This window comes from Henckelia pumila, chromosome 2, assembly GCF_033568475.1.
Source record: "Henckelia pumila isolate YLH828 chromosome 2, ASM3356847v2, whole genome shotgun sequence".
In the NCBI taxonomy this organism is placed as follows: Eukaryota; Viridiplantae; Streptophyta; class Magnoliopsida; order Lamiales; family Gesneriaceae; genus Henckelia; species Henckelia pumila.
The window spans coordinates 140,231,942-140,253,578 of record NC_133121.1 but is presented as its reverse complement, the minus strand read 5'-3'; the positions used below and the strand labels follow the sequence as shown (position 1 = coordinate 140,253,578).

At 37.8% G+C, this 21,637-nt stretch overlaps 3 protein-coding genes across 3 annotated transcripts; 1 reads left to right on the top strand and 2 right to left on the bottom strand.

The window, feature by feature from the left end:
- The first annotated feature begins 1,524 nt into the window (after window positions 1-1,524).
- Window positions 1,525-3,709, top strand: LOC140878544 (uncharacterized). The gene is made up of 3 exons (XM_073282147.1): window positions 1,525-1,580; window positions 1,787-2,036; window positions 2,132-3,709. Exons 1-3 carry the CDS (start codon window positions 1,525-1,527, stop codon window positions 3,707-3,709), a joined length of 1,884 nt encoding a protein of 627 aa, XP_073138248.1.
- A 9,790-nt stretch (window positions 3,710-13,499) lies between these two features.
- On the bottom strand, window positions 13,500-14,893 carry LOC140881095 (probable aquaporin TIP-type). The gene is made up of 2 exons (XM_073286122.1): window positions 14,354-14,893; window positions 13,500-13,993 (listed from the first exon to the last, which is right to left on the bottom strand). The coding sequence occupies exons 1-2, from the start codon at window positions 14,762-14,764 to the stop codon at window positions 13,631-13,633; spliced, it is 774 nt and encodes a 257-aa protein (XP_073142223.1). The 5' UTR covers window positions 14,765-14,893; the 3' UTR covers window positions 13,500-13,630.
- A 957-nt stretch (window positions 14,894-15,850) lies between these two features.
- Window positions 15,851-17,027, bottom strand: LOC140881314 (probable aquaporin TIP1-1). Its single transcript, XM_073286516.1, has 2 exons — window positions 16,561-17,027; window positions 15,851-16,451 (listed from the first exon to the last, which is right to left on the bottom strand). Exons 1-2 carry the CDS (start codon window positions 16,969-16,971, stop codon window positions 16,089-16,091), a joined length of 774 nt encoding a protein of 257 aa, XP_073142617.1. The 5' UTR covers window positions 16,972-17,027; the 3' UTR covers window positions 15,851-16,088.
- Between the last annotated feature and the right edge of the window lie 4,610 nt (window positions 17,028-21,637).

Genomic DNA, 21,637 nt, shown 5'->3' with positions numbered 1-21,637 from the left:
GAGTTGGTTGACATCAGCGTTGTTCTTCAACATTAATTTGAAAACAATAAGTCTCGATTTTTAGAAATTCAAAACCCAATTTATCGTATTCATAAAACTAAAATTTATATTGTCTTTACAATTGAATTGAATACGAAATCTAATGCAGAAACTAAACTAATACATAGTTTAATGCAGCAGACAGAAAATAAAAATTCTAAGTTGCAAGAATCAATCTTCTTCCTCTTCACCAGTCAGAAAACTGAATTTGCTCATCATCTTCAATTTCTTATTCGTTATTATCTGAGATGTTTGGGTGGGTGAGTGGGTGATATGATCGTCGCTCAGTAAATGGGGGAATCATCTCAGTTTTTTAAATCGTTTTAACGGAAATCTCATATACATATCAAAACAGAACGCAACAGAACATAACATAACAAGAATTCGGTGTCCATCAGTAATAACAGAAATCGGTTTTATGCACACTTATGAAGTTAATGGCTAGCTAACTGATATATGTTCCTTATATGATAATCCTCTAAAAAGTGAGACCATCAATCAGTAATCATTAATCAGAATTCAAGAATGTTCATAATAAATATCCCTACCACTAGTTTTAAGATTCAATGCATTAGAAATCAGTAATGTCGTTTTCAAAAATCAAGATTTGATCACAATATCATGTTGGATCAGTTTTAAAGCATGTGATCAGTTTTAAATCAGAAAGCCCACATACCGAAAGTTGTTAAAAATGTTTCGGTTGTTCTTGGAATTATCTTGCCCTTGATCAACTGAATTGGTCGCTCAATCGACTTCTTTGCTCAACTGAACTGTTTTTTTTGACCTTTTCTCACTCGAAATTCTATGTGTTTATGCTCAGAGTTTGTGTAACATTGTATCATAATCTGACTGCTATTTATAGGCACAATTTTGACTGTTACGCTTACATTTAATGTCATTTATTTGCATTGATTTTGAGTTAATTCGTCTATTACAAAATCTCAAACGATCAGTTGTATGTTACGAAATGACAACTGGATGTTCAAATGAATTGGTTAACTGGACTACGATCTAACTGATCCAGTTTTCCTCACTCCAGCTGTTCAGTTTCAGTTTTCGTGGTCAGTCAGTTTCAGTTTCCTCGACTTATTTTCATAGTCATATTTCTTTCAGTTTCCTCAACTGATTTTCGTGGTCATTTTTCTTTAGTCCAAATGATTAGTTTTCTTTCCATTTTTTAGTTTCCTCGATACTCGACTGCTTATGTACACTCAACTGCTCTAGTTCTTGTGAGCTAATTTTTGAGTTCTCACAATTTATCTATTTTATAATTCAAGAGATATATAGAGTGATGTCCCGGTAAGCCAGGGGGCCCGGAGCACGAATGACCCAGACTGGTAGGGCTGTATTAAGGTAGCCCAGTAGCCTCAGGAGCCCGAAAAACCAGGTTTGCAGGACTTATTTAAGGCCCGTGTTTTAGGGGCATGATCCCCACGATTATCACAAACCCTAGCTTTCTGGGTTCATCGTACGTGACAGGCAAACATGGGCAACTACCACACCCACGATCCAGATCGTGGCCACTATCCTGGAATTGCGGGGTGACACTCTCACTCCAAGGCCTTTAAATATCTGGTCACAGATATTGGTAGAGGTATGTTTACTAAAAGTTAAAAAAGCACTATATTCATTTTTCCTAAAAAAGCCCACTCTATTTCTAAGTCTAACTTAAGCATCGGAGTGGCCCTGCCGAAACTTCCTCCGGCGTCCTACTAACGTGCTTTTTGTCCCCTTCTTTGGTGTGCAGTTCATCTCGAGTAAGGAGGGGCAGTCCATATATCACTTTCATTAGCCCGGTTTCCACATCAGGCCCACAAAACTACCCTGATAGCCCGGGCCCTGGTTTTACCGACCATCATCATTGGCGCCGTCTGTGGGAAGCTTGTTCTATAGACGTAGATATGGCTTCTCATGATCAAACATTACCTGGAGACCATCAGCCAGGAAGGAATATTACCATTCCCTTGGAGCAGTTAGAATCATTTGTCCAAGATGTGGTACGGAAGTCGTTGATAGCTGCAAAGCAACCACAATCAAAGGACATAACGGTGGAGGAAGAAGGAAACAGGGTAATCCAAACCCTATTTCCCAGGTTCAAGAAGGAGAAGAAGAAGAAAGCTCTTGGATGCATTCAATACAGCCGTCCATGGCAGATGAGTTGCATGAGCTCAGGAGAAAGGTACAGAAGTTGGAGGAGGGGGGTTCCCAAATGGCTTGCCCCATCAAAATTCCGGGTTGCCCTTTTTCACAGGAGGTGATAGAGGAACCCTTGCCACTAAATTACAAGTCGGCTAAAATCCGGGAATACGATGGGAGCACAGACCCAGAGGAGCACCTGGCTCGGTTTGAAAATGTAGCCATGCTACATTGCTATGGAGATAAGATCAAATGCAAAGTCTTCCTAACCACTTTGGTGGATTCTTCCCAAAGATGGTTTGAGAAGTTGGAGCCCCAGAGTGTTCAGTCATTTGCTAAGTTCAAGCAAGTGTTTTTGCAGCACTTTGGCAGTAGCAAGAGGTATAGGAAAACTGCCTATAGCCTTTTTGAAGCAAAGCAGTCAGGAGAGGAGTCTTTACGAACCTACATCAAAAGGTTTAACAAAATTGCTTTGGAGGTCCCGACTTGTGCCCAGGAGACCAAGATCACGGCTTTCACTCAAGGTCTTCGGGAGGGGGAATTTTTCAAATCGCTGGTGAAAAAAGCACCCCGGACCTTCGAAAATTTGCTGGCTCGGGCTGAAAAATACATTAACATGGAGGAAGCTCAGAAGCAGAAAAGGGAAGTGGCCCGGCGGGAGGGAGGCCGGGAACAAGGGAGAAGTAGGGAGAACCATGATCCCATGGGGCGATTGTCCCGGTATGCTCCGTACCGAGGAACTCGAGATAAGGCTGTTCATATGTGTGAAGAAAGGGTCGACACGCAGACCCCTGTTTCTAAGGAGAAGCTCTGGAAGTACTGTGCCCTTCATCAAGAGTGCACTCATGACACCAGTGAGTGTCGAACTCTGCAGCAAAGACACCAACTGCCTTATGCTAGAGATGGTAGGCCGGTCCCAAAAAAGCCTCGAAGCGTTGCAAAAAAAGACAAAATATCGGGAGATGGGCCGGCCAAAGGTATCATTAACATGATATCGGGAGGATCTACGGATGGAGATTCCAATCGGGCTAGGAAGTCCTGGAGTCGGAGGGAAAGCTTAGGGGTGGAGGAAGGAAGGCAGGGGGCGGGGCCAATCATTACATTTGGACCCCAAGACCTGGAGGGAGTAAACTTACCCCATAATGACGCCTTGCTTATACAAGCTCGGATCGCCAATTATGATGTTCGAAGGGTGTTCGTTGACTCGGGAAGCTCGATGAATGTCCTTTTTCAAGAAGCATTCGAGCAGATGAATTTGCAGGGGTATGAGTTGAGTCCGGTAAAAACCGCCTTATATGGTTTTGCCGGGCACACTGTCCAACCCCAAGGGGAAATGTTGCTGCCTATCACCTTGGGATCAGGAGATGAGAAGAGGACGGTCATGACAAGATTCACATTAGTGGAAGCACCTTCTTCCTATAATGTCATCTTGGGTAGGCCGGCTATGAACTCTTTCAAAGCTGTAGCCTCAGCTTACCATCAAAAGATCAAGTTCCCAGTAGGAGATAAAGTCGGAGAAGTTCGAGGAGATTAGCCTTCCTCCCGAAAATGCTATGCTGAGACAGTGAAGATAGACTACAAGAGGGCAAAACAGAATGGAAAGGTGGGAGCCTTGGGGGGAAGAGAAGTCTGTTCGGTGGAGGAATCTAAAAGCGAGTATGAAGAGGTAGAGATGGAACCCGGGCAAACAGGGAAGTCTGTTAAGATAGCTCGGGATGTAGATGCATGGTTGAGGGAAGCATTGAGAGGCTGCCTCATCCAGAATAAAGATGTGTTCGCCTGGGCTCAGGGTGATCTGGTGGGAGTTTCATCTCGGGTGGCGGAACACAAATTAAACATCAGCCCAGGTTCCCGACCTGTTATACAAAAGAAGAGACATTTTGGGGCCGAGAAGGATAAGGTGATAGCGGAGCAGGTTCAAGAGCTACTGCGGGCCGGGCACATTAAGGAAATACAATTTCCTACTTGGTTGTCCAACGTAGTGCTAGTACCAAAGGCCACGGGGAAGTGGAGAATGTGTGTGGATTTTCGGGATTTAAATAAAGCTTGTCCCAAAGATTGTTACCCTCTGCCCCGAATTGACCAGTTGGTGGACTCTACATCCGGGTGTGAGTTGCTGAGCTTCATGGATGCATACCAGGGCTATCATCAAATTTCTTTAGCCCTGGAAGATCAAGACAAAGTCAGCTTTGTTACCTCGGGAGGTACTTTCTGCTACATAGTGATGCCATTTGGTTTGAAGAATGCAGGAGCTACGTATCAGCGGATGATGGACAGAGTGTTCCGGGAACAGGTGGGCCGAAATGTGGAGGTATATGTGGATGATATATTGGTGAAGTCCAGGACCCGGGATAGTTTCTTATCCGACTTGGAGGAAACTTTTGCGACAGTTCGGCGATATGGGATCAAATTGAACCCGGTTAAGTGTATGTTTGGGGTGAAGAGTGGCAAGTTTCTGGGGTTCATGGTCACTGAACGGGGGATAGAAGTCAACCCTGAAAAAGTGAAGCTGTTGCGGGAAATGCCTTCACCAACATCTATTAAAGAGGTACAACGATTAACCGGCCGGATTACAGCCGTGGCCCGGTTTATAGCTCGATCAGCTCATCGCAGCTATCATTTTTTCCAAGTGTTGCGAAAAGCCCAGAGGTTCGGCTGGACTGAGCAATGCGAGCAGGCCTTTCAGGAGTTGAAGGAGCATCTGGCTAGCTTGCCTATCTTGGTTAAGCCGGAACCAGGGGAACAATTGTGGATATATCTATCCACTACAGAAAAAGCGGTCAGCACTGTCTTGGTAAAAGAGGAAAAGGGAGATCAGAGGCCTGTGTACTACGTCAGCCATGCTTTGAAGGGGGCGGAAGTTAGATATACGGAAATTGAGAAGATGGCCTTGGCTATAGTAATAACGGCCCGGAGATTGAGACCTTATTTTTTGTCTCACCCGGTGACTGTTCTTACTAATAGCCTCCTGGGGCGTATTATGACTCATCCAGATGCCTCGGGAAGACTCGTGAAATGGTCGGTGGAATTAGGAGAATATGATATTGAGTACCAGCCACGTAAGGCCATCAAAGCCCAGGCTTTGTCAGATTTTTTGACAGAGGTGGCCGTTTTTGGCCGAGAAGAAGTGTGGAGGGTTTTTGTAGATGGAGCAAGTGGTGCTGGAGGCAGTGGTGTGGGGATCATCCTGATCTCACCGGCCCAAGAGAAGATTGAGATAGCCGTGAAGCTAGACTTCCAGGCCTCCAACAACGAAGCTGAATACGAGGCTGTGATAGCGGGGATGCAACGAGCCCGGGATGTCGGGGTAAGTCATATTATAATTTATTCTGACTCTCAGTTGGTTGTTCAACAAGTAAACAAAGCCTTCTGTACTCGAGAGGAGAAATTGATAAAATATTGTAAGATGATTGAAGAGCTCGGGGCCAGTTTCGACACTTGGAGTATAGAGCAGATACCCCGAGAAAGAAATATGGAAGCAGACGCCTTGGCTAAGAAAGCGGCCGCGGGGGAAGGTGATTGTAGCGAAGCCCTTCTGCAAAGGGAAACGGTGGCTGCCATAGAAGCCGGGGAACCGGTCCTCCAAGTAAACACATGGAAAGCCCCGATTGTCAAGTACCTAACTCAGGGGACCCTCCCGGACGACAAAGGACGAGCTCGGATCATACGAAGACAGGCAGCCAGGTTTGCTATCTTGGGAGGAAGCCTGTATAGGCGTTCCTACCAGGGCCCTTTGCTCAAATGTTTGGAGGAAGGAGAAACCGAATATGTCTTGCGGGAAGTGCATGAAGGATGTTGTGGAAACCATGGAGGGTCTATGAGTCTGGTCCGAAGGGTGTTGCTGTCAGGATATTGGTGGCCAACTATGCAGGCAGACGCATACAAGATTTCCCGGTCTTGTGAAGGATGTCAGAGGTTCGGAATTATACAACATAGCCCGGCAAGCAACTTGACTCCGATATGGGCATCCTGCCCCTTTGATCAATGGGGTCTGGACATAGTGGGCCCTTTTCCACTAGCCAAGGCACAGAAGAAGTTCTTGTTGGTAGCTGTGGATTCTTTTTCCAAGTGGATGGAGGCAGAGCCTTTGGCGAAAATTACAGAGGCCGAGGTGATGAAGTTTTTATGGAAAAGTATAGTATGTCGATTTGGGCTACCAAGAAAGCTGGTCTCGGATAATGGCAGGCAGTTTCAGGGCCAAAAATTGGCAGACTGGTGTGCTGAGATGGGCATCAAGCAGGTTTTCACCTCGGTCGCTTATCCTCAAGCTAATGGCCAAACAGAGGTAACCAATCGTACTATTGTTCGGTCTTTACAGGCGCGATTGCATGGAATGGGGAAAGATTGGGTTGAAGAGATCCCGAGTGTGTTATGGGTCTATCGCACCACTCCACACACTGCAACACAAGAATCACCTTTTAGCCTGGTATATGGGTCGGAGGCTATTTTTCCTGTAGAGATTGGACAGCCTTCAGCTCGGATTAAAGCATACGAGGACACAGATGAAGGAGCCCGGGCACAAGAATTGGATCTCATTGAAGAGCGAAGAGAGAAGGCGGCTCGTAGAATGGAGGCCTACAGAGCTCGGGTGATGAGAGCCTATAATCAGAAGGTGAAGGAGCGACGACCTCGGAGATGACAACTGCAGTGGCAGCTTCCTCACCTAGGCCTTGTTGAGCCCTGCGTTCCTCCGCTAGCTGAAGAACTCGGGCTTTTCTCGCTGCCTCTGCAGCCCTGGCTTCTTCCTTTTCCCGGGCAGCTGCCTTCTCGGCTGCCCGTTTCTGAGAAAAGGCCTGCTTCATCAGTCGAGATTTTTTCTTCTTAGGTGGGGCTGGGGATGCTGTGCAAAAATGATAAAAATCGGTACATTACAAACAACATATAAGAGAAGCAAATATATGGTAACAGTACAGCATACCAGCGACTGGGGCCGACTCATCATATGCATCAATAATCCGGTCAACCGGATCAGTTACCCGAGCACCCAGCCCGTAATCATTCAAACTTTTTTCCTCCAGTAGAGGGGCTGAAGGAAACTTCTGGTTTTCCACTAGCTCTTGGGTTCGAAGGTAGGGCTCCTCCAACTTATAATTTTTAGGGAGCTCGGGTTGAGGAGGAAGGGCTGTCAAGAATTGGGTAGGTCTGGTTCGGGCACCAGGGAGTTGAATATAAAAGAATCTCTCTTTCCATCCCTTCCACGAGGACGGGGTATCCTCTAGAAACCGGGCATTCTGCCGGGCATTCAAAGAGAAAGCCATCTCCGTGAAACGGCAGGCATAATAGTAGTGAAAGATGAGAGGGGTGATGGCTAAGTTGTTCGCTTTAAAAAGAACATAAGTGGCAGCCATCATGCGGAAGGCATTGGGATGAAATTGGTTCAAAGGAACCTTGTAAAAAGAAGCAATTTTATAATAAAAGGGATGAATAAACGAAGCCCATTCCTGAGCTGTTCCCTGAAGAAGGTATAGAACCCCTCGGGCGGCTGGTCAGCCCGACCTAGGGGCCCCGGAATGATAATCGAGTACGCCGGGGGAATGTTACCCATAAGCTTAAGCTCCTCTATGGATTCTGGGCGGAGGGTACTGGTAACGTGGGAGAACCAGGGACCTTCGGGGTTTGGTTTGGGCAAAAGAAGGAGAGGCCCAGACTCGGATACTTTAGCCTTACCCTTGTCCTTAGAAGGTCCGATTTTAGCCTTCTTCGGACGAGAGGAGGAGGGAGCTGCTGTGGATCGAACATGGGAGGTGACAGGAGGGGGAGAATCGTGGCGTAAGGCCTCGGATTCTATATCAGAGGAGCCACGAACGTGGCCACCGGAAGTTGAAGATGTGGAATTCGACATGTTCAAAGGACAAGGAAATTTTAAGGTAAGATAGATAGAAAACTTACAGAAGAAAGCAAGCTTGTTACGCGGAGTCGCCGGAGCCGGAGAAGTTTGGTAGCAGGGAGGGAATACGCGAATAGGGAAGGTAAAGAAGCAGTGGAGAAAGGGGGTTTTATAGGCGAAGAGCTTTAATCCTGGCCGCCGATGAAACGATGAACGAAGGGTATGGATGATCTTGGGAAGTTGAACCGGGCAGCGTAATGATGACACGGGCAGTCGAAAGGACAGGTAACGGCTTCTGACACCTGCCCGTCTTTTCAAAATTCTAGGGTTAACGTCAGCCCTACAATTTTTGGACATTACTGGACGATACACCTACAAGGCCGGGGTATCAAACCTTTGAACAGCCAGGGGCAGGACCGTAAGTCGGGACACCGATTAAGACTTTAGCCCGACTATTTTTGGGCTGAGTAGTGATGTCTCGGCAAGACAGGGGCATAAACAGTCAGGGATTACAGGGTTGTACTAAAGCAAGGGTGGCGGAATCGTAAGTCGGGACAGCGATTAAGACTCTAGCCCGACTATTTTTGGGCTGAGTAGTGATGTCTCGGCAAGACAGAGGCATAAACAGTCAGGGATTACAGGGTTGTATTAAAGCAAGGGTGGCGGAACCGTAAGTCGGGACAGCGATTAAGACTCTAGCCCGACTATTTTTGGGCTGAGTAGTGATGTCTCGGCAAGACAGAGGCATAAACAGTCAGGGATTACAGGGTTGTATTAAAGCAAGGGTGGCGGAACCGTAAGTCGGGACAGCGATTAAGACTCTAACCCGACTATTTTTGGGATGAGTAGTGATGTCCCGGTAAGCCAGGGGGCCCAGAGCACGAATGACCCAGACTGGTAGGGCTGTATTAAGGTAGCCCAGTAGCCTCAGGAGCCCGGAAAACCAGGTTTGCAGGACTTATTTAAGGCCCGTGTTTTAGGGGCATGATCCCCACGATTATCACAAACCCTAGCTTTCTGGGTTCATCGTACGTGACAGGCAAACATGGGCAACTACCACACCCACGATCCAGATCGTGGCCACTATCCTGGAATTGCGGGGTGACACTCTCACTCCAAGGCCTTTAAATATCTGGTCACAGATATTGGTAGAGGTATGTTCACTAAAAGTTAAAAAAGCACTATATTCATTTTTCCTAAAAAAGCCCACTCTATTTCTAAGTCTAACTTAAGCATCGGAGTGGCCCTGCCGGAACTTCCTCCGGCGTCCCACTAACGTGCTTTTTGTCCCCTTCTTTGGTGTGCAGTTCATCTCGAGTAAGGAGGGGCAGTCCATATATCACTTTCATTAGCCCGGTTTCCACATCAGGCCCACAAAACTACCCTGATAGCCCGGGCCCTGGTTTTACCGACCATCATCATAGAGTAATTAATATGTTCACATTATAATTGTTTATAAAGATTACAAAATTCGCACACTGTTTATTTACACATTAGTTTTTTAATTAGAATGAATTTGAAATGACATTATTATTGGATGTACTTGAAACTATCTTAATTAACATAAAGTTTCTATAAACATGAAACTAGTGAATTTGAAGTTTATGGTGTTACTTATCTAAACAACAAAAATATATTTGAATATATTTTAAATTCATGTATTTGAAGTGCTTAATTCCAAGTAACAATCTAGATTTTTAGTCAAAATGTACACATTGTTCTTTAAAATAGTTGTAACGGTATTTAAGTCTGAGTTATTGACTATTTGACTTTTTGATACGTTTGGATTTTTATGTATGAAAATAATTTAGATAAAAACTTTAAAATTCAAATATCTTTCATATACATAAAAATTTTAAAATTTTTATGTAGTGGCTTGATTATTCGTGGAAAATACATATTTCAAAATATTATCTGTTTAACATGATAATGTGATCCCAACGACACGGGCCTCAGTAGAAGCAATCAATGGGTTGACCAAAAACATGGGCCTCGATAAAAGAAAGGCTTTGCAACATTTGTAAATCCCCAATAATATGCCGCCAGTTTGGTTTCAAGAAAAATCGCGGAAAAGGCCAAGAAAATGCACGTAAACGAACCGAATAAACACGAATATTAACAAAAAAATTAAGGATCGAATGGGATATAATCTAGTTGAGAAATGAAACTCTTTTTTATCCTCGAGTTTGGTTAAAAATGAAGTTAAAATTCGCCTCGAAAGGATCGAACTTATTCACAAGCGATCTGAACTACTGATTGAACATTAAGGTCCGATAATAAAAGTTTGAAAGCTTGAAATACCCGAAAAACTCAAAATATAAATCTATTTAATATATAATTATATTAATAAACTAATAGAACTCGTGAATTATCGAATAAAATAATTTTTACTCGAGTTCGGTTCGAAAAAAATTCGAAACGTTCAAATTCATTAAGTTCAAATATGAATCGAATATTTATCGAGTCAGATCACGAACATGTTCAATTCGCTAATTGTCCTAGATAGATAGTCCGATTACCGAAATGAAAAATAAAAAGATAAAACAAATTTCACCGTTGAAATAAACTCAGAAAAAAACTGGTGCACCTCGGGCTACGTGAGATTGATGCATTATTTCTTGATTGATTAGGAAACAGGAACAGCATAATCCAACATTTGTATTTTGTTTAAAAAAAAAAGAATATTACCAAACATATAGAAGACAATTTTTCGTTTCCAGAAAGACATGAGCCAGAGCTCCAAAAATAAAATCTGAATAAAATTTATTTATTTATTGTTTTTTTAGAAAAATGATCATAAATAATTTGAAAAAGGTACATTAAATTACCACCACTCCAAAAGAATCAAAATCACTGATTATTTTTCACGTGATTACAAAGGACATGGGCCACAGGCCCACAGTTTCCCTTTCACACAGTGCACACCCAACCTACCCATTTTGTTTTATGGATATTAATTATTTATTTATATCAAATATTCAATCACTCTTTCAAAAAAAAAAAAATTGTTCAATCAAAAAAAAAATTAATTGATTATAATACATATCCACATGCCATGTGAAACACAAGGCATGCCACAGTTTAAAGTCTTCCTACTTTGTAATCTAATCTACATAATTGAATTGTCCTTTTTGTCGTTCAAATTATATGGGGACCTCCTCCACTTTCCACGAGAGCCACGTTACTTTTTTACAAGGTCACAATCATGATCATCCCAATTTTTTAAAAAAGATTTTCCCCCTACTGTTTTTAGTTTTTACTATCAAATTACATCTCTTTTATTTAATAAATAAGTAGTTTTTCGAATTTCCGAGCATCCATAATCCATACAAACGTATTTATCGATGTGTAAAATGTCTTATAGTTTAATCATTTAAGCTTTCGTTTGCATTGATGCATTTGATTTCGACGAAAAAATCAGATTTCGAAAATGATGTTAAACATAGATTTTTATTTTTTTAAAAGGGTTGATCCTGAAGGGGACCTCATTCCACATGAGTCAGAGGTTCATTGGCTCATACGGATGTTAAATCGAGGGATGTGCACGAGCAGCAGAGACCTAAAGGAGGGAGCAACATGGTCAACCCCAGAGCATACCCTAACAATATTTTCGCAGAGAATATGCTCCACACGAAGATCGAACCCGCAACGCTGATAAATCTCTTTCCACGTCACATCAGGTCTTACCAATCTCAGCTATGCCCTTATAGGCAACATAAATTTCTAATAATATCTAAGATACAGGTATTTGAAAATTGAAACAATCCACTTGAATTTAATACTAGTACACATTAAAAATTCGAAAATAATATGGAGCCAAAAAAGATAAAGACCTGTTTTGTCTATTTATTTTGAAATAAAAGGACAAAATTCAAATTTTGGTACGCAAATTAAAACATACAAGGGCCACAGGCTGACCCACAAAGAAAAGGATTGCGAGCGAGTATATCATTTCGCGGATGAAATACTCCGAAGATAAACTCGAACTACATGATGATTTTTTAAAACTTTAAACTAATGATGATTATTTGTCCGTGAGTATGTATACTGCGAGACGTTTTCATAAATTTATATTTATGAAACAGGTATTTCATACATACAATGTGAAATAATATTTTTGCCCTTCTTTTATTTCTATTAAATTCTCAATCAATCAAAATATCGTGGTCAAATTTGCTGATGTAGAGTAAATTAAATAAGACATAATTTTACACGTGAATGACGTATTGACATTTATAAATATCCAAACCATCTATAACAATTTAATTTGGCACACATCACTATAAGCATTGAAACCTTCCACATTATCTAATGTTTTTAAGCAATCAGGAGCAGTATGTATCGAACATATTTTATTCTTTACATTAATTTACACACAAAAAAAAATCAATTTAATCTACTTATTTACATTCATCATAATTGATTTCAAATCTTTAGAATAATGGACACATTCGAAAATTTGAAATCTAGTGTGATTAATATAATCATAGTAAAAAAAAGTTGTATATGAATTTGAGTTTACTCTATTTAACTTATTTTTAAAAATGAAAATAAATTCGAAATCAGAAATTTCAAAATGAGTATTGAATTTAAATGCAGAATAAAATTTTGGAGAACTTCTCAACAAGGGAAATACGTCCAATGTTGGCCAAGAATTTTAAAACCTAATTTAGTTGAGATATGTTATATTACATAGATGTGGGTGTCACTACAAAAATATCATGATCAACCATTAATCTTTTGTAGAATTTAATTCATTCATGAAACAAAACAAAGATGAGTAATCAGTCATGTTTTATCGTCTACATCTATTTTTTGTAATCCATATGATGGTTGTGTAAGATAGATTATATGTTTTATCGTCTGCATCTATTTTTTGTAATCGACGTGATGGTTGTGTAAGATATATTATAAGTCATCAACGAACCATTTAATAATGTGACATTCATCCTAACTATATCATTATATTCATTAGCATTTCGATAACGATCTTACAGGTCAATTTTGTGAGAATAATATTTTATTTGAGTTAACCATTAAAAAATATTACTTTTTATGCTAAAATTATTATTTCTTTAGTATATATAAATAGTGTTAACCTCTATCACAGTAAAAATACTTGAAACCGTATCACACAACATCTTGCGTATATCCTTAATCATTGCCTTACCTAATTTTTTTGTATAGTAAGTAAGTATGACAAGAAATAAGACGAATATATGGTATCCGTTGATTGATTCTGCTTTAGATAGGGCAACAATATTGTGGTCCATGCCCATAATGTTTGGCCGGAATTAAATATTTGTCTCTAATTCAAATATTTTACTTCATGATCATTAAATTAAGTGAAATTAATTAAACTTTATAATCGTAAATTAGAAATCACACATTCATGTATTAGCAAGCTAGGTAACCAAAAAATAATACACTATTCCGAGAAAATAAGTAAGCAATGCATTTCAAGGGGAGAAAATTCCATTCCACGCAGAAATAAGAGAGAAGAACAATAATAATAATAATAAAAGCCAAATATATAAAATGACCAATCAACAAAGTGAAATAATACTAAGCACAGTACAGATAATTATAGAGATTAATGTCGGCATGCTGCACGAGGAAACACGTCTCTCAGAAATCAACGGGCACGGGCTCGTGAGTGTGGCTGATGAAGAAGACCTCGTAAACAACGCCGGCCAGCCCAGCCCCGATCAGAGGGCCCGCCCAGTAAACCCATTGGTTGGCCCAGGACCAGCCGATCACAGCTGGACCAAACGAAACTGCCGGGTTCATAGAAGCTCCGGTGTATGGGCCGCCGGCGAGGATGTTGGCCCCCACGATGAAGCCGATAGCAATGGGTGCGATGATTCCTACTTCACCTTTCTTCGGGTCGACGGCCGTGGCGTAGACCGTGTAAACAAGCCCAAAAGTCATCACTATCTCGAATATTAAGCCGCTCCATACAGATACGCCGCTCACGGAGAATCCCGGCGCCTGGGTTTACAAAATTTGATTAATTATATGGAAAAATTGCAAATTTAGTTATGTATATTTGTCATTTTGTGATTTTAGTCCTCTATATTTTTACATATCAGTTTTAATCATGCATGTTCTATTTTTGGCAATTTCGGTTCTTTTTATTTGAAAATGCTTACGTTGCATTGTACATATCACCTTCACATCATCATTAAATTGATGACACGTCAGCGTCATATAAAAAAAAGATTAAAATTAAAAAAAAAAAAATAAAGATAATAAAGTAAAACTAAAAATATCGACTAAAAAAGTAATTTTTCCAAATTATATTAATTTTAATGAAAATTACTTGAGAGGTAGAATTTGAGTATTACGTACCGTGGCGCCAGTTGTGAAAAGGAGGAGAGCGCAAGCGGCGACGGAACCCAATAGTTGTGCGATGATGTAGAGAATACCGCGGATAAGGGAGATGTTTCCACCGACGAACAATCCAAAAGTGACGGCGGGGTTGACGTGGCCTCCTGAGATGTTAGCGGCAATCGAAACCGCGACGAAGAGCGCGAAACCGTGGGCTACGGCGGCAGATATGAGTCCTGGAGGGGAGGCGGAGCCGTCGCCGGTGAGCTTGTTGTAGGCAATGCCTGAACCAGAGCCAGCAAACACGAAGATGAGCGTGCTGAAGAACTCGGCTATAGCAGCCTTGATGGCACCGGGTTGCTGGAATTCATTGCGGTGCCCGATGGCGACGCGGCGGAGAGGGACGTTGAAGTACTCGTTCGGCGGCGGCATGGTCGGAAAATTAACGAATTAGAAATTGTGGGGGGAGTTGAAGAAATATTGGTATGATGATAATGGAGGTGCATGGCAAAGTACTTATAATAAAATGGAAATATTCTTCAGTGGACATGTTTGGCCAGCTGTGAGCTGTGCATGGTCTACGATAATAATTGCCATTGTATTCTTTACCTTCTCCACGTACAGCATTAAGTAACTTTACTTCTTTCTCTATAAATTATTTATAGCCGTGATTATTTATGCACAGTTTTCCAAAACTTGGATCATAAGTATAGATCATCTATGACACGCCATGATTCAACATTTTTTTTAAGTTAATTAATTAATTTATTCGTTTACAGCTGAAAATAAATTTGTTTAATTTTTAAAATCAATCGATTCAGGGCAGTTATTTTTATTTCATTATATATATTTTGATATAATAATGAGAATGAGAACATTTTCGATATAATTTAATTACTATCTATATATGTAGGGATTAAACTCAAAATCATACAAATCTCGGAGTCTCACTCTTGTGATCACGAACCCAACTCATATTGTGTGTATTGTGTAAGAAAATTATGATTAGAAAAATAAAAATGTACAGCATGTGAGGTCATAAAATGTATATATATATATATATATTAGGAACTGAAATTGTAATTTCACAACGTCCCAAAGGCCAAAAGTGTAAAAAAAAAAAAAAGGAGTTGAATTTTTTTTTGAAATTATGGACGGCACCGTACTTAATTAATTTATGCCCATGTATATAAATTGTCAAGTCAGTTAAGATATGTTGATCAAATTACTCAAAAAATCTTGTTGATGCTTGAATGGATAAATTTGCTTAAATTTTGTTAATTGTTGATTTTGAAATAAATAAACAAGAAATAATAAAGTCAATGGTACAGTGTCGTGGTCCCTGTGTTTATTTTATTTATGCGTTTGATATATATATATATATATATATATATATATAAATGTTATACGGATTACGCGTTAAATTTAAAGTTACATATTGCATGTGCTACAAACTTTTTTTTTATTTTTTTTTATTTTTATGGAACATGTGCTACAAACTTAAGCTAAGTAGTCAAATATTTAATTGTCTCGTAGTATATCACATTGATTCCTGGGAAAAGCAGAATTGATACACGAACATATATTGGGTACCAAGAAAATAAATGGTACTGAAATTTGACATAAAACATAGTCTGAAATAGTAGATATTCAAATAAGCAAAAGCATGCGCATATCGGTTCAAAGGAAACGATATATATAGATGATAAACAAAATAAAAATGACCATTAATTTATAAATAACGTCACATAATCTCTCAGTAATCAAGGGGCACTGGTTCGTGAGTGTGGCTGATGAAGAACACTTCGTAAACTATGGCGGCCAGCCCAGCCCCTATGAGAGGACCCGCCCAGTAAGCCCACTGGTTACTCCAGTTCCACCCGAGTAAAGCCGGACCAAATGAAACTGCTGGGTTCATCGAAGCTCCGGTGAACGGCCCACCGGCGAGGATGTTGGCCGCCACAATCAGACCAATGGCAATGGGTGCGATGATCCCTACTTCACCTTTCTTCGGGTCTACGGCGGTGGCGTAGACTGTGTAAACCAGCCCGAAAGTCATCACTATCTCGAATACTATACCTCTCCACAAGGATCCGGTCATGGCGAACTCGGCCGGTTCCTGGGTTAATTTATACGTAGAATATATATATATTCTAATTAGCTACTGTTACTTAACGAATGCAAATTTGAGAGAGAGGAGAATCTAGCTTGCTAATTATTAAACGTACAATGATACCGGTTGTCAATACGAGGAGAGCACAAGCGGCGATGGATCCCAGCAATTGAGCATTGATGTAGAGAATACAGCGGACAAGGGAGATGTTTCCACCGATAAACAATCCGAAAGTGACGGCGGGGTTGACATGGCCGCCGGAGATGTTGGCGGAGATGGAAACGGCGACGAACAGGGCGAAACCGTGTGCTATGGCGGCGGATATGAGTCCTGAAGGGGAGGTGGGGGCGCCATTCGTGACAACGCTACTGGCGATTCCAGAACCAGCGCCGGCAAACACGAAGATGAGTGTGCTGAAGAACTCGGCTAGTGCAGCCTTGATGGCTCCCGGTTGCTGCAGTTCACCACGGTGTCCGATGGCGACGCGGCGGAGAGGGACGTTGAAGTACTCGTTCCGCGGCGGCATGGTCGATCGGAAAACTTATTACAAATAATGGTATGGTGATAATGGAGGTGCATGAGATGGGAGTACTACTTATATATATATAAGATGGAAAATTACTCTTCAGAGTTCAGTGGACTTGTTTGGCCAGCTGTGGCCTACAATAATGGCGCCATTGATTCTAGAGCAAACATAGACTTCTCCAAATAAATTTATTTTTTTTTTAATTTATAATTTATATTAAATAATAGGCGTGATTTTAGGCAGACTTGGTCACAAGTTTTGTTTTGTTTTGTTTTGCTGTTGAATTTTTATTTTTTTTTCAAGAAGAAAATTTAATTTTGACCACACAAATTGTTAAATTAAGATTTTGCGCGCCTGCCATTTTACTTGTTTCAAAATTTCAAATATATATATATAATATTATGTTAAAAATAATAGTTCCACTATTTCGAGATGTGGAACCGCGCGACTGAAGAAAATTATATGAAATGAACGTGCATACTACATTATTGTTGTTTTTGTTTGTCCCATCAGTTGGTTGAGTTTGCCCTACATCTAGAATGCCACTTTTCACACGTTTTTATTTTATAATGTAATATATTTAATTTATTAGGCACCTTTGATTTGGTTTGAAGTATGATATAAGTAATATATAGATAAGTAATATAATGTAATAAAAATTAAATAAAAAATGATGGTTACAATTGTATTGGATTTGATTGATAGATTATGGTTTATTTGATTTGATTGGTTAAATTTTATATAAAAATGTTAAATAACTATTTTTTTCTTTTAACAATAAATAAAATAAAAATTATATTATTTATAAGGGGTAATATAGTAATTTGAATTCAATGATTTGATTGATGTGAGATAAATAATTAATGATTTGATTGATGTAAAATAAATAGTTAATATATAGATAAATAATATGATGAGAAAAACGTGAGATGAGATATGATGAGTTATACATATATTAGTAATACCGTGAACAAAACGGTGTCTTATATGATAAATCTTGTGTGATTTAATTTTGAATTCAGAGCATAAATTGAACACGATGCTTTAAAATACGGAGCGAGTGTTATTGTAGAAGTAACATAGACTGAACCATGGATTAGTTTCTAAACAACAAAAATCATGGGTTTTTTTTATTAAAAAAATAAAATAAAATTGAAAGTTGGTGTATATATATATTGGATAGAAAATGTTCAGTTTTTATTGTTATGTTCAGGGTTATATTTTTAAAAGTTATAATATTTCATGAGAATGGATTGCAAATATAATTTTGGGAGAAAAATCGAAGCGAGAGTGTGGATCTTATTTTTATTTTCAAAGATGAACAATATCTCGAAGAAAAACAACAATCTAACACTTCATATATATACCAGTAATTGTTTACCATTTGGATTTAGTGATGGAAGATTGAGTTCCACAAATATGCATGTGATTAATTACCACAAATCGAAACAGTTATGGTATCTATTTGATATTACTGAGACATAACAATAATTTTCTTTTTAAATGTAGATGGGTTTAAAAAATAACAGATTGATACAGTTTTGCACAAAAACTTCTACCGGATCGTTTCACGAATCAATTTTATGAGACATATATCTAAATCGACCTGAAACATGAAAAATTATTATTATTATTATTATTATTATTATTATTATTATTATTATGTCAAAAATCGGATCAATATGTCTCATGGACATAGATATATGAAACTATATCACAAAAAACTTAATCATAATTTCGTATAAAGTAGGAAAGAATACATTGCTAGTGTTTGTATTTATTAAACTTATTTTGAAAAAGACACATGGACCATACGCGCCATATATATACAAAGAAAAAGATTGTGAGAATACCGTTGTCGAAATATCCCAATCGAGGATATATTTTGGAATATGTAATCCTAGATTGCGTGTCGATAGAAGAATTTGAAGCTATGTATTTTAATTACATGAATTTTAAATTAATCTTATAGCCTGAATGAATTTATGAATTTATAAATTTATGTTCAATGAATTTCAAATTTATTTCTTGTTAATATAAATAAATACCTGGATAGTATGGATTTGAAATGACATCCAAAATAAACGTTATTTCAAGCTCCCTTCAAATCCATGGTCAAATCAAGCTTTTGATTTTAAATCAAAACCTCTAGCTTGCCCATGTGTAACCAATTTTTCAAAATAGGGTTTTTTTAATTAAAAATTTTAAATTCTTAATAAATCAAAATATATGTCAAATATAATGATGTGGAGATTCTTTTGGGATTAAAATAACTTTTACTCATAATTTTATAATATATATACATATTTCTGCACGTGAATAACATTTATATTGAAACCCTCTATGATACGTCGTGCATGATTGAACATTATTTAAATTTTTCCACTAGACAGCTGAAAATAATAAATAAATAAATTTGCTTAATTTTTAAATCAGTCAATCGGGGAATTGCGCGCGTATTGTGTGAAAATATATACTATATTATATATATGTGTGTGTGAGGACATAAATTGTAATTTCACAACGTCCCAAAGGCCAAAATCGTCAATAAAAGCGTTGAATTGTTTTTTATTTTAAAATTATAGACCCCGTACGTAATTTATGCTTGCATAATGCCAAGCACGTTCATATGTGTAATTGTCGATTTAATTAAGATGCGTTGATCGAATCATTCAAACATGTTGATGCTTGATTTATATAAATTTTTAAATTTTTATAAACAAGAAATAATCGAGACAAATGGTCCAATGTTTTGGTCCATATATATGTTAATTTATTTTATTTGTCCGATCGATATATGATTTTTATTATATCTTTAATTCAAATAAGTATATTATATTGTATTATAGAAATTCCTGAAAAAAGTAAATAGGGTGTAACGATATAAGAAATTAGGGCACAGTGATAATAGAGTACATGGCCTGCGGTACGTAATAAGTTATAATGGAAATTGAGTGGACTAATGACTAGACTTGGTTGGAAAATAAATGCATGGCGTATAAGTTAAAGGGTATTTATTAAACGGTTTAAATCGAAACAATCGATGGGATATTAAATTTATATGGTTGGGTTTGAATGAACTTTTTGTGATCCAACTTGATTTAGCTAAAATTTAGCTTGAATGTTGAATCTAAGAATCCGAGGACCTTGCATATAAACAAAAAAGCGCGTAGTTTCCCAATAGTTTCTAGATTTATAAAATATAAATATAACTATATATATATATATATATATATATATATTGTAATAGTAAAATCATTATCAGTTTATTCAATTATAAATAATTTTTATAATATATTTTAATTAATACACGTTTGTACATTCACAAACAGATGAAATATGTCTTCAATTCTGTTAATTGTAGCTAAACTAAATATGAATTAGTAATTATTCAATTGCAATTATTTGAATTTTTCCAGAATATTTATATAAAAGCATTTTGTTGGATAATTAATTTTGTGTGGAAATAAAATATTTTTTAGTATCGTTCTGGGAGGAAATCATTGTTATTTTAAAAATCTAACTGTACCAGAAGACAGAAGTTATTTGATACTCATATTTTTAATAAATAATAAATATATAACGCCAAGTAGAAAAAATGGGGCATACCCTAATGTAATATAATATATAGGTTCAAATATATATTGTATAAAATAAAATAAGAAATAGAATGCGGACAGCTAATATGATATTGAAGGCGCTTGTGGAGTGGCCCGTGATCGTACTGGATATTCGATTTTTACTGTATATTCGAGTAACTTGTACGCTACATATTCATATAAATATTTGTTGATGTTTGAAAATGAAACATGAAAAAAAATTTAGGTTTTGTTTTAATAAGTATTTTACAAATATTTTTAGTAATTTATAAATGAAAAAATCCTTAAAGTATATATTTTAAAAACATATAAAAAATTTATGATTTTTTTAAAAAAGATGTTTAATTTTTTTAAAAAAAATATATTAAAGGTATTTTTAATGTTTGCTGTTTTTTTAAGAAAAACTCTGGTCAAATGGGTAATAACCCGCAAATAAGAAAAGATTGAGAAAAGGAAAAAATAAAAATAAAACTTTTTACAGGATAGGTGTTCAAAATATATATTTATTTTCAAACAAAATTTAAATGTTTATAATTTTTTGTTATTAAAAACACTTTAATACGAACGTTTTTTTGTGCTTGTTTATATACTCTTATTATTTGTTTTGGCCGAGCAAAAAAGAAGGGATAAAGCAAAAGTTCTGGAAACAAATAGACAGATGATAAAGGAAACAAAGAACAAAGCAACAAGGGAAAAGTTTAAATATAAAGATTCCTCTAACCCAAACTAATGAAATATTTAGTGCATCAGAAGGAACACTAGCTAGATTAATTTTTTTATTTTTAATATATATATATATATATATATATATATGAATTTCGTATGAATGTTCGATCCTCTGACTCCACCAATATATACAATTTAAAATATGAAAATTAAAAGATAATAAAAACATTTCTTTAAATTTATCGCTGGAATCATTAGACATTAGTTGAAACATGAAATAATTTTTCCCTCTTCTTCTTGACTTTCCTAATAGCTTAATTAGTTACTTTCCTGAGAGAAATTCCCTGTAAATTTGAGTGATTTTTATAGGACAAACTTGGATCATATTTGTATCCGTTAAT